At 38.7% G+C, this 14,157-nt stretch overlaps 1 protein-coding gene across 1 annotated transcript in view; it reads left to right on the top strand.

Annotated features, from left to right (window-relative positions):
* The first annotated feature begins 371 nt into the window (after positions 1-371).
* The window catches only part of col5a2a (collagen, type V, alpha 2a), a 56,226-nt gene continuing 42,440 nt past the window's right edge, over positions 372-14,157 (top strand). Inside the window, exon 1 of the mRNA XM_038273026.1 lies at positions 372-619. Coding sequence (XP_038128954.1) covers positions 535-619 — 85 coding nt within the window. The 5' untranslated portion in view covers positions 372-534. The remainder of the gene's footprint in view (positions 620-14,157) is intronic.

Raw genomic sequence — 14,157 nt, 5'->3', positions numbered from 1 at the left:
CTTGTTTTCCCAATAAAAACCAAAGCCATAAAAGTCTATTTTTGCTGTTAATGATGCAGTAAAACAGAATCGGATTGTCAGCTGACTGATTCCTGTTTAATGTCCCAAAAGCTGCAGTTTTATTTTCCTTCTGGTCAGCTATTAATGAATAGTAAAGAAATGAATAAATGCTCAAACAACTGAGTATGTTTTCCCTTATCTCGTCCTGCATCTTCTTACTCAAAGTCTGAAGACGAAGAGAGTCTCTGTGAAGCCGGAGATCCTGCAAACATGGGTGTAGCTCTGTGTGAGGGGATGGGAGAGGGCTGACAAAAGGGGGTGGAAAATTAGGCTTGCCAGCATTCTTCTCATTTAAAGCTGTAACTACAGAAAAAAAAAGACACTCAGGCAGTCTGGGCTGGGTCTGCTTACAAGGAGGGGAACTCTCTGTATTCATGGTGGTGCTGTGATAACCTGAGCACTTTTCTCTTCCATCCCTTTCCCCCCCCTTTTTTTTATTTGCACACACAGACGGCTCATGTCTGCCTTATAGACATGATGATCTCTGTGCATTTAAGGACTTTTATTTTTCTGGTGGTCTCAAAGGTTTTGATTGTGACCTGTCAGGACGTGGGCGGCGGTAAGTCTTTGATTTAACCCCTAATTGCTGCAAAGGTTGTTGACCCTCAGACATGTTGCTCAGAGCTGAGAACCCAAAGCTGAGTTTAAGTCAAGTTGAACAGACTGTTTGCTTGACTTAAAACAGATTCCTCTCTGTGATTCAGACAGAAGGCATCTTGCTTTGGATTCCTTTACCTGATGGCTTTCTTTGCTTGTTGAAACACATCTCTGATGTAGATGATGAAGACCAGCCTGACATGGTCACTGTCGAGTTTGCTGTTCAGCTTAGAAGCGGTTTAGAAGAGACGATGATGCCTTCACAGTGGATTATCTGTAATTGCCAGACGTCTTTTAGCAGCTGAAGGTGATGTCACGTCGAGGCACAGGGACGGTTCAGAGGAAAGGAAACGAGGACCTTTGTTAGAGGCGGGATGTACATTAGGTAGCAGCAGCATCCCTGGATCTTATGGTGGACCTATGAGCAAAAGTGACCCAATGATGTTAGCAGCTGTTGGAATCAGTTTGGAACACCTGAGTTTCCCTGTTTGAATACTTTGGATCTCTGGTTTAATAAGTGGATGATGCCAGCGGCCCTGCTGGGTTCTGTGAACTCTCTATGATGGCCTCCTGATTCAGAGCCAAGTTAGCGACTGCAGACAGTTCTGTTTTATTAAAGCCGTCTCTCCAGCTGGATAATTGCTGGGTTTTTTTATTATATCATTAGCTGTAGTTTACAAGACTTCAAAGGTTCTGTTTCCCATTAAGAAGGACAATTTGTGACCATAGAGCAGGCAGAGCGCCACCTTGTGGTGCTGTGAAGAAACCACCCAGAATATCCCTTTTTAGATAACGGATTTGGAGTATTTTATTCCTTATGCCTTTGTACTAGTTGCAATTACAAATGTTTAATGTCCCTTTAAAATGTTTGGAGAATTGATAGTTTCTGTTGTACTGCCATTCTTAATATTCTTCGTAATTAAAGGAATTTGGATTTTCTCTTTCTTACCAAATATTTTCTTTTCACAACCTGTAAACTGTTGCATCATTTCACTACAGATCTGACCCTAAAGACGCTTCAAGAACGTTTTGTGCTGAAAGGCTCCAGTTCCTGCTCAGTGGGGACATTTCGTACTTATTGTTTCAGATGATGGTTTAACCCTGATAATCTGCTCGATATCGTCTCAAAATGGTCAGAGTCGTAATACAACCAATGTTGTGTCTGTACACTCTGCCAGTTGATGCTTAATCTACACATTGTGACAGACATATTTGAACCGCTGAGTCGCCCTCTAGTGGTCATAGCCATGTAAAGTTTTACACAGTCTACTTAAATGAATGATCTCCTCTCAGTTTTGCACTTTTTTAAAATCTTTTAATTAGTAAGTATTATTTAGTGAAGGGTTAGTGTAATCTTTTATGATTTGATTATAGCCTAATGTTAGAAAATATGAATCCCCGCCAACTGAAAGTCACTCTGAGCTTGTTTAACGGTCGTGTTCAGACATTTAAAAAAAAAGTCAACTTGTCCAAGTAGAAATCAGAACTATATTAAGTCGAAACTGGGGATGATATCAAACCTACAGAAGATATGATGAAAAATCTAATTATCACCACTTTGAATTTTTTTCCTCACTTCCATTGAAAATCTGTATTCTATAGTCAGAACAGCTGCTGTTGGGTTTGATCTTTTCTGATGAATTGCCTTTGTTGTTAGTTGCTAACTGTATTTAATTTAATATGCAAAGAATATTTAGTTAAACCTGAATTGTTCATGGTTGAAAATGTTGATTAGAAAATAATCTGAATAGAATGCACCAAAAAACGAGAAGTAAAGTAAAAGTTCCAAAGAGAACATTCAAAGAATTTCTAAATTTTTATTTCTGACCTCGGCTGTATAATCAATAGTTATAGATCAGATGACCTTAAAACATTAACATAAAGATTTTAGGGGTCCAGCTTTAGGCTAACCATATTGATGATGCGTTGTAATGATTGTTTTTGCCTTGTTCTAGGGGCTCCCATAAAATATAAAAAGGAAAATAAAATAATTTACTCTAATTGATTGATTGACTTTACTGATCTCACAGTGGAATAAATTTAACAGTGTTTGGAGAAGAGAAATGTTCAATCCGTATCTAGCTGTGCCTTATTTACTTTAGGAAGTCCTGCTCCGGTTTGTCCATATCATCTCATAAAATAGCAGAGCGGCCCTCCAAGCATATTTCCATATGTGCTGAGGGTTAGATGATTGCTTTTGGACCATGTGAAAACAGTGGAAAGTTCAGGGGGGTTGGGGGAAAATGTGGTTCACCAGCACTGTGGGATGATGTGTGCGAATGTCTGTGAAAGGATTTTAAGACTCAGCGACCAGTTATGTTTTTCCATTCTTTCATAAATTGTAGTTCAGGAAAAAAAAAGGTGCTTAAAACTGGAAAATTTGGGATCTTTGTTTTAAAACCAATTCCAGCTGAGGCTAAGAGGGGACCCACAAGAATATGGATCTAAAAACTTCAGAGTTGGAGTTAATCCAGAATGAGTATAATTTTAAAATTCAAATTAAATTAGGATTTGAAGATCAGGTAAAAGTATTGCTGGGACAAAAAGAGTCAAATCTCTATTGTGAGTTCGTATAACAGTGTTAAAGTAGAACAGATAAAAATCCAGACTTCACTTAGTCAGAGCTGAAAACACCGAACACAGGACTCAGGTTAATACTCATTGATACCAGAATTTAAATTGTTTGCAAAAGCTGTCATTCTTAATACTCAAACATGCAGGGAAACAAACATTAACTCTTTGAAAGTTGTTTTACTAACAAAGTGCTGATTTCTAGGCCTAACTGGAAAATGAGCCCCTAACAGCACTTTGCTTAGGGCCCTGTATAATCTTGGACCGGGCCTGTAGTTGAAGTTTTGCTACTGAAATCCTCTTTTTTTCAACCATTTTTTGTTTGTTGTATAAAATAAGTCAAGGTTGATGTTTTCTCTTCTTGTAAATTTCTTCTATCAGGTTTTGATGCAAAGTTGAGCTTTTCAGGACGGTTCACCAGCTTTAAAACAGAATCATGTGTCTCAGTTTTTGTGGAAAGTTTTCTCTCACAAAACAGCAATGGTTCACAGGCGCTTCTTACACCAAGAGAATTAGAAAAAAAAAATATGCTGGAATCATATTAGGAGACAGAGCTGAGGTTTGGAAAAGAGCAGGAAGAAAATGGCAGCGAAGCGTGTTTCTGATTCAGTAATAAAAAACAGACGTGTTTTGATTTTTTTTCTGTGCCCAGGATTTTGCAGAGAAAGAATTGAAGACTTTGTACCTCCTACCCTCCAATAATGCTGCAAAACATCTTAAAAAAACGTGTCACTTTGTGCAGGGAATTAAGGGGACTCTGCTTTACACTGTAACAATTCTCATCGCCCCCCACCCCAACACACACACACTGGCTGGTATCCCTAGCAAACAAACCGACATGAGGTCACTCTGTCCTCCAAATTGCTTCCAGTTGTTGTTGCCACATCACGGCAACAAATGGACTGTTTTCTACCATAGCTGAAAAAAAAAATTAAAACATCCCAACATGTGAACTAAGCCAGGTCCACACACGGCTCCGATTAGCAACACATGCTGCATTTTTCAGCTATGACTTGATTACACGCCTCCATTCTCCCCGAGCTGGGGGTGGGGGGGATGCTCGGTCCTCAGCAGATTGTCTGAGGAATCATCAGCTGTCCGAGGGGAAGTGTCTGGCTGTGAACCTGGGATGTTGGTGAGGGTACTGATAGGTTTCTAATGCCTGTTAGGAGAGCTCCATGGGAAATGCTTATAAACCAACGTGGTGCAGGGAGCAGGGGGGGGGGGCTTCAGACTGGAGGGATGATTTCCAGATGTTTTAAAAAAGCCGTTGGAAGAGGAGGATTGAAACATGGACATGTGAAAGTTTCTCTCCCTGCGTACTTTGTTGCTATTCTCCTTTGTTTGTTCAGCAGTTGTCGTCGTTCGGGCTCCTCCTCAGGTTTCCTGCCGCCTAATTGGCACTTTGCCTCCAATCTGTCCTATCATCCTTGTGGGGAAATGACAGGACAGAACCTAAACATCGACAGTCAGCTCTACCCACCGAAGGCTGTTATCAGCCTCTGATTTCATCCTAATTAACAACGTGCCAAAGTAGCTGCTTTAAAAGGGCCTGACTCCTGAATCCAGGAAGTGGCAGACCTCCAAGAAAAAAATTCCCAAACCAGCATTTTGCATCATCTTCTCTAAAAAACAGGAAAAATTTCCTCTTTCTGTCTTAAAAAAATATTTTAAAGCATGCTAGATACTAATTACAGGAATAAACATGAGGCATCTATTAAAGATTTCATTCTTTAAAAATGTCCAACTTTTTTGAAGCCTTATCACAGCAGGACAAACCTTAAAGTTTCTTTTCTATTAGACCATCAAATAGTATCGCCCTTTAAATAAAACATGGTTATCAACCTTTTTACAACCAGAAATCTAGAATAGTGTGGCAAAAATCTGAGACCCCTAAATAAAATCTAGAGCAACCAGCTGACTAAAGTCTTCCTCATAAATAAATACCTACCAGCTGTGTGTAAATTACTTAGAGTGTTGATGCAAATATCCTGTTTCTAGTCTGAATCATTCAATAGAAACATTAGATAACTAATGGCGTCACAAAGTCCTGGAGCACAGCAGGTAGCCTGACGCAGTCCTACTCAATTCTAGTCAGAATATGAGTCTGATGCTGCTCCATAGAGCTGTGATTATGGGGCGTGTTTCGAACGAACCAGCAAAAAAATGCCTCTGCGCTCAATTGGATAGACCTACAACCAATAAGAGCAATGGAGTGCGTGACGTATGTTAAGAGAGGCATTTTCAACATGCATCGCTTTCTTTTCAACAAATGCCTTGATCGCGTTTCTCTGTTCCTCTTTTAAAATTAATTTGCTGTCGATATCTTCTAGAACAGACCTAATAGCAGAAACTACACACCTAAACTCTCCAGCGGTAGCCATTGCTGTTGTCACCCATGCGCGCTTTGGTCACGTGATTGATTACGTTACTGTTGATCATCTGTCCATCATCGTATAAAGCCCGCCCTGACAATTTGATTGGCCCGACCAGATATTGGGCGAGCATACTCGCGCTACTATTGAGCAATGCCAGACCGAACTTCCCGACCTCAGACGTTGTGGGTGGGACTAAGTTCGGAATGGCACCTAGGCTAAGACTGGGGTGGAGTTTGTAGAGAAATATACTGAAAATCTTTGGAAGGAGGTCCAGACTAATGTAAACCTGTTTGGTCATCATGCAACAAAAAAGAGCCTTTTAAACCAAAATCCTCAATCCCCACTAAGAGGCATGGTGCTGGCAGCATCATGCTGTGGAGATTCTTTACTAAAGTAGGTGCAGAGAATTAAGTGTTGAATAACAAACCACTGGACTTTGTGTCCAATTTTAAAGACGTTTCTCTTCCCATTCAAACTCGGATTAAAAACTTTTTTTTTTTTTTACTTTTTTTGGAATGACTATGACCTGAATGACATATACTTACTGCACAAACTATAATTGAATGGTGAGAACGGCCTAGTCAAAGACCAGACCAGAATTTTCGCATATCCTCTTTATCCATTTGGACTGATTTTGAGTTTCACAGAAAAGAATAGGTGAAAATGTTTGTCTCTATCAGAGACAAACCAGAAAAAAAAAACAACAACCAGCAACTGGAACCAGGAGGGAGCAATGGGACTGAATTGAAATAAATGTCACAATTTTCAGATTATCTTAGAAAAAATGCCAAAATTCTTTAATTACAGAAAAGGTTCATGCAGTATAGTTACGTTTATAAAAACCCAGTAAAACTTAAGTCTGATATGATTATAACATTATAACTTAGTTTAAGATTCTTTTTAAAGTTTAAACATGTAACTCAAGTTAGCAGAAGTTATTAGCTTCTAGATGGTTTGGGTTACTGTATATGAGATCTTCATATGAAACTTTATTTCTTCACAAAAGTTTGAAGATATTTAATTCACAATGAAGCCATTTTAATTCACAGGCTGCTTGTTCTAAGTAGTCCAGTCTGTCTGGACAAGGGCATCTTCTTGTGATGTTTTACTCCTTTAATTGTTGCTTTTAAAGAACAATGTTTTCTCTGTCAACAATTGAAGACCAATACTGGCAGTTTAGAAAAACAAACATGACTGCAGTGTTGTTGCATTATCAGCTGCTTCATCCAGTGTTGATGCAGCTGGTTGTGGTTTTTACAGCAGATTAGCATAATTTAGCGTCTTTTACTCTGCAGATTTCGATTTCACTTTGCTGTCAACATTCACTCTACTTCCTCTTTAATAGAGAGCCTTCGTATTACCGGTAATATTGCAGGAGAGAGAACGAATGTGACCTTTTTCATGGTGAAGTAGTCATCCTGTTTATTCATTTCTAATGAATCCACCAGAATGAGTCCAGAAATCTTTTTATACAGGGTGAAGCTTTGAAATTAAAACATTTTAACCGTTGGGTTTGCACCACTTGTTAAAAACACGACATTCTCAGCCCTGCTTGTGTTTTAAGACCGTAATCTGCAGACAGTTCACCATAATTGCAGCTTTAAGGTCAGACCTAAATTCTATGTTGTAGCTCGACTATGTATTAAAACCCCAAAGGGGCGAACGGGCGGACCTGCTTGGGTGTTAGTGGGTGACGAGGGTCAACAATGTGGCCTTTGATATGTTTAAGCTTCCCACAAGTTGTTGGACGGCTGAATACCTTCACAGGGACGAGCTAGAGATATCAGCGGCGGAGCACCCTGAGCTACGCTCCAGTGTGGGTGGTCCTCCTGAAGGTGCTGCACAGGAAATAACCAGTTTGTTGAAAGAAGGAGTTATTCTCTTCCTCTTGGTGGAACAAGAAGCTTGTACAGTTAAAGGCTGTAGTTATTCTAACCTGAACGCCTTAATTCAACTGCAGCAAAGGGTTTAAATTTCTCATGTATTTACATGTTCATTTCAATAAAGCTATTATTGAAACTGAGCTGCTTCAGTACCTCCATCATGATGTGAAACATATGATATAGATTACTGACAAGTGCTCTTAAAGAGGACCTAGAGGTGGGCGACAGTGGGATTAGGGGTCGGTATTGTTGATATTGATACTGATCCTTTTTTCTATTTAAGTTTGATGTATCATGAACTGTTGACCTTTTTGTTAATTTTTACTTTATTATTACTGATGGACAATGGAACATTTACAAAAAATAAAGTTTAAAAGCAATTTAAAACAAGATCTCAAAAAAATTTAACAAATAAATGTTTGACGTTTGGCTAATGCCAAAATGGTAAAAATGTGACTTTTAGATTAGGATTTGCAACAGATCAGGGAAAACAATGTATACAATAATGCGGTACTGCATATTTTTTGGCACAATTACTACTTTAAGTTGAAATTTTAAATGATTTTTTCAGGTCAATTTATATCACTTGTCATGTAACGTTGCTCCATGCAGGCTTCCCTTCTAAAAATAACTCACTTGTGTAACTTAAACTAGTGAGATCGATCACCAAATAAATCATGTGACCCAGTCTGAGCTCCACCTAAACACAAGAGCTAACTTTGCTAAAACTTGGTTTTATTCAATCAAACAGATATGACCCTTACCTGGTCACACATATTTCTAGTTTTAATTTTAGTTGTCTCCCAGGGATTTGTCTCCTTTTGGAGACCTCTGTTTTATTAAATAAGGCCCCATATGAGATTTCTTTAAGATAACAAGAGATGTTCAGTAAGGTTGCTTTTTGGCTCCCATCCTTTTTTTCCTTCAATAAGTTATGTGAAAAAATATTGAAGCTAAATTGAATCTATATGCTTCTGACATATTTGTTTATACATCTTGTCACTCTGCAGCAAAGGCAATAAGAGAACTCCAAAGAGCATTTGAAGTTTTGCGAGATACTCTGAGGGTTTTAATTTGGTTTTGAAAGCACATGAAGCAGCACATAGGAGATTCTATCACTTGCAAAATGAGTCTAAAACTCCTCCCACTTGGCTGAAATAGTGTCTTCTTTTATGGACACATGCAGACGGATTGATGCAAAGCTTATTTTCAATGTACTGATGCAAAGCTTATTTTCAATGTACATATTATTAAACTAGTTAAGATATTTAAATCTTAGATTGTTTTCTTTAATTTAGGAAACTAACCATGTTCACATTTCCTGTAAAGAAAAGCGAATGGAAGCTGCATTTGTGTTGCTAAAATATTTTGCTGACAAACGTACCATCTAGTAGCTGCAAGTAGGAAGATCAGCATTTGCCAGAAATAGACTAATACATCAGCTTGTTAATATTTTTGGCAATTATTACAGTAGATTGTTTTTATTGTATTAGTATCAATGGATACATGCATGTATTCATCAATTAGTTATTGCATTAAGCAGCCATTACTGTTGAATGCACCATAATAGAATTCTGTCTATTAATGTAGTTACATAGAGATTTCATCGTTACACAGTCAGCAGCATCTATTTTAATAGTCTGTAGTAAATTGATCATCGACCAAAACAACCAAGCACCATCCAGCCAGATCACCACACAGCGTCCAACTCAGAGCCCCAGTTTACCTTCGACTGTGTTTTACCAACAGACTTTTTTTTAAAACCAATGTATTTATTAATATTTTTTTTTTACTTTTTAGTTTTTTTTGTTAGTTTTTTTAAGTTCTAAGTCCTTAATGATGTTTTTCCACAAATCATCCAAATCCTACTCATTCTTCTTCTTCTACGTTAACTCTGATTTAGCTATACCCTAAAGTATCTTTAACTGTTAACTAGAACACTGGATAACCTTGCCTAACACATCCCAGACCCCACCCCCACCATGGACTATTCTCCCTGCTGCCCTCTGAGAAGAGGCTTTGCAAGCATTCGATGCAGGTCCAGCAGATTTCGAAACAGTTTTTCCCTACCGCCATCAGACAAATGGATGTTGAAAAAACTCTAAATCAAGTCACAGACTCTGCATCAAACCGACCATATCAATGCATTTTTTTTGCACTTTTCCCACACACAATTTGATCACTACACTTTAAGAGAATGGGAATGTCATGAGAGCTTTATGCATATGTATACCCTCTATGCATACAAAACAACAATAAATGTTGTCTAAGTCTTAGTCTTGTCAATGCTGTCTCCCTGCCTGCTAATGTATTTTGCAAGCCATGTTTGCAGTTTATTGTGTATCTACTCTTATATGTTGAAATGATAGTCCATCAGAAAAGAAAAGGTATTTTACCTCAAATGTCAAAGGAATCAACATAAGTTTGACTTTCTTTAAAATAGATAATTAGTTGTTGGACAAAAAGCTGTTTTTTCCTGAAGGGAAAGTCTCTGCTGTGGTGTGGGATTTATTCGGCAAACAGAAAGTTTCATTCTTTTCACACAATGATGAGTCTGTGTTCCAGAGTCCATTTAATGTTCTCATACATTTTGGATGTGGAAATGTCTGGCTCTAAATGGTGACTCATGGTCGACATTTAACCTCAAAGATTCCTCCAAATACAACCAGTTCACCAGCAGCATCTCTGAGCCAAAGCTGCAGTAGATTTAATTCCCATTAGAACCATCTCAGTCCCTCTGCTTTTAGTTGTTGTCAGCCAATTATGGAAAGCTTGTGAAACTCAACCAAAGGGTAGATAAATCTAAATGCCACCATCCTTTAAATGATCACATATGAATTCCTTCAAATGCAAACATCTTGGATCTTTTTGGACAAACAAAAAGCAAGGATGTGCTGGTTTGCATTCAAAACCAGAAAACCTCTTAATCTCTGTGCTGCAAAAACCTTTATTTTTCCCCACATGGAACAAACACAGCTGGAAATGAGTCGTGCATCATGACCGACCTTATTTACCTGAGCTAACGCTGAGAGCTGTAACTACAGGCCGTGGAGCTGATGTTTAAAGGAGAGAATGGAGTAAACTTCAAACATCAGATCATTTCAGTATAGCCAGTGTCGGTAGAGGAGGAGTCTAGCAGCAGCTAGAGATCCGAACTTCAGAGGAAAGATGGGAAGGTTTGTTGAGCAGTGTTAGTTTCTGTCAACAGAGAGAAAACAGTCATTAGGAGGATGTGGAAGAAGTGACAGTGAAGGAAACCCAGAAGTTTAGTGGGACATGCTCAGGAAGTTCTGCTGAAAGGCTTTTTTCTTCTATCCGTTTAAGGGGTGTTGATGTTAATTATTGCTTGATTTATGATTAAAAATACAAAATAACCGAAACGAGCTCCACATTTGTTTGTGTAACAAATCAGTCTATGCATTTCCTTTTCTTGCATTCATCCCCAAACAATTAAATATTCTGGTTTAAAAAACAGAGTTGTAAACATAAGTCTTTTTGAGAAGCTTTTAAGTTAATTCTTCACCATGTCTGCCTTTGTGACTGTATGGAAGTATGCAGAAGTTATGGGAGGAGACTCAGAAACATGCAGCAGCAGAGGCAGTCAGCTGCCGAGCAGGAGAAGCTTCCCAAAAAGGGATTTTAGTGGTGGACACGGGTCATGCTGGGCTCTGCTGTTGCATATAAAATATTAGCGGGTCTGTGTCACAGAAAAAAGAAAATTTAATTTCCTTCATCCTCTGGAGGAGACGCCGTTTTAGATTTCATTAAATGCAAAAATAGGATTACATGTGAGTGAATAAAACTGTGAGACTAAAACAATGCCTTCCAGCCAAGAAGATTAGAGCCACATGTTTACCTGTCATCCCTAAGATCTACCAGCTGTACTGAGTGGAAGCATTTCTGTCAGACTCTGGATAAAAAGGTTTTCCAAAACGTTTACTCACTTTAAGTATTCAAAAAAGTTGGGTTTATAGGCTGCAGGGTTTTTTGCTTTTTTTTATGTTCGGAGTGAAATATTTAATACAGAAGTGAAGATGGCTTCCATTCCTGCAGGGCTGTTAAGACGACAACTGTTTCTTTGAGCATCTAGAAAAACTTAAAAAAGACTAAAATAACTAGTTGACGGAGGTACAGATTCATTAAATCCCAGTTTTTGGTAGAAATAAAATTTTCATTTTACATAATTTATAGAAAATGTATTCATATTTTGTTAATTTACATAGTGCATAGATAGGCTAACATACAAACAGACTGGTTAAAAAATTTTCTATAAAAGGAAGGTCATCCGATTACCTTAAAGGTATAGTGGAGGATGTTCTTTTTCCAGGTGGATCATCAAAACAAGCGGTCCTCTTAATTGTCAACCATTCTGGTGATGTGTTTATGTAAGGTCTGTCCTAATTGCTCGTCCCTATTTTCACTTATCGGAGGCGAGTCTGACATCATAGGAAAATTGCAAATCTTCTTTTGGATATTAATTTTGTATGAGCAATGCAAACAGCAATTTTTGAACAGAGGTCCTTGTTTTCTGGGTTGCTACCAAGATTGACAACATAGAGTAGACATGTTTCAACATGCTAGCACATCTGGGTCCTGCTTCAGTAGAAGTTTACCTTCAGTGATGTTTATAGCTACCATTATCTGTTATCAAGCGATGATTTGAGCATCTTGGTTCAGTGAGTGAAAGTCGTCTTTTACAAGCATTAGTCGGCATTAATGGGACTTGCTGGAGGTTAAAGGAGGTCAAAGGTTTGACTGACATTTGACCCGGTAGTTGCAGTGTGCAGTGTTGATGCTGGGACCTTCTTTCAATGTTTAGATCGACTCCTGGATCCTGCAGTGACTGCTCGATACCCAACGATCGAGTTGCAATATCTGTTTAATGTCAGTTATAGATTTTAGTGCTTTTGTGATGTTCAGTATTTCACTCTGCGATCTTAGTCCAAACTGTTCACGTATTTATGCTCAGAAACCAGGTTGTCTGCGTGTGTGTTGCAGTGAATGCAAATGTTCCCCGCCCGTTCTGCAGACACTCTGGTGCTACTCTCCAAAATTGTAGGTGACCCCAGACAGGAGGCCTCCGATCTACATCCGCTCTACACTATGCGTATTTCCTGTTTGGTACCTTACAGGCTTGTTTTGTTTGTATGAACGCCATTGTGGCAAAAGACTCGTGAAGATGGACCAGCTAGAAAAGCTAGGTGCACGAGAACGCTGGGAGCCTTTTTCCACCTGGATACCTGCTATTTTTCACCCTCATGTCCCTCCGTTGTTGCGCGATCTTGCCCCCACTTCCTCTCCGCCTCTGCGGTATCTAGACCCACAGCTAGTTTGTGATTGTCCCTCTGGTGTTGTGGCATGGAATGACATAGCGCAGACCACGCTTCAATATTGGGCATAAATCTAAAATATCTGCGACAAGCTCACTGCGACACACTGCTGCGGGGAGTATAACCAGCCCTTTATGACTCAAAGCTCGAAAAAAGGTTGGAGGGTTTTAATGAAGTATAAATGGAGGAGAGCTGAACAGGAAACAGTAAAAACCACAATAATAAAGAAACTCAGATAATAAGCTTCAAGTGTAATTCAGTGTGACTCTATTAGACCGTTTTTATTAAAAGACACCACATAAAAACGTCTCTTTTCTTGGTCCCACCTTTATAAACATGGATACATATTAAAATCCTCCACAGCTTTGAAGATATTCGGATTCTCCAATAAAATGTTCCCATTGATGTGACTTTTCATTCTTTATTACAATGTTTATATTTGAGTCACTGCTTGATTGGTTTCAGGAATGACATCTTCCATCAGAGATAAAACCATAAGGCTGTGGTCTGACCTCAGAGGTAGTCTGTGTCTCTTTTTTTTGTACAAAAAAACGAGGCTGTGGTAAACTTCAAGCACTTCTTCGTTCAGTCATAAAGAGAAAGTGATAAATCCTGAGACCCCCCAGTGCTTAGGCCTATGTCTTCCCATTAAATCAGGGGCCCAATCCTCTTTCATCGCAGCCGTACCGTCAACCTCATCATCGTTTATCTTCAAAACCTTAAGAGTCCAATAAATAATGAAGTTTGTGTGGTTTGTAACTACATAGAAGGTAGTAACAGAATACTTTAGCTTAAATAGATCCAAACGTTCCAGACATTTTAGTTACACAGGTCACATTATTCTTTGGTTACCTTTCCTTGGAGATATTTCACTTCAATTTAAAAAGCGTTTGGATGAGTTCCTGTTTAAGTGCTTTACAGTTGAAGTCTGGATGGTTTACCTGGATGCATTTAAAGTTTTATTTGAGACGATCATCCTGGAATCTCAGTAAAACAAGCGAATTGTGCAGCTTTGGACAAATTTCTCCTTTCTCCATAAATACATTCTCCTCTCCTGCACACCTATATGTTCAACTTCCAGGACTGCTGCCCAAGCCTAAATCTGCATTCCTGTTAAAACGATCATGTCGCTCTTTAGCCAGGTCTGGATGAATCATAATGTTTCTTTTGGGGGGGTTTGCCTGCAAATTTTCACAGAAATCAACTTACTTTTAAGTGGAGGTTCTGGTTCTCTTAAGTCTCAAATGACCAAATAGCCATATGCTGGAGAACATCTGTTTTATTTCTTGGAGCTGTTTAAAACAAAAGAAAAAAACAGAAAATAGAAAAAGTGTGTGC

This window comes from Cyprinodon tularosa, unplaced genomic scaffold, assembly GCF_016077235.1.
Source record: "Cyprinodon tularosa strain WSP-4 unplaced genomic scaffold, ASM1607723v1 ctg851, whole genome shotgun sequence".
NCBI classification, from domain to species: Eukaryota; Metazoa; Chordata; class Actinopteri; order Cyprinodontiformes; family Cyprinodontidae; genus Cyprinodon; species Cyprinodon tularosa.
Note: the sequence above shows the minus strand (reverse complement) of the source record. Positions and strands in the feature narration are given on the sequence as shown.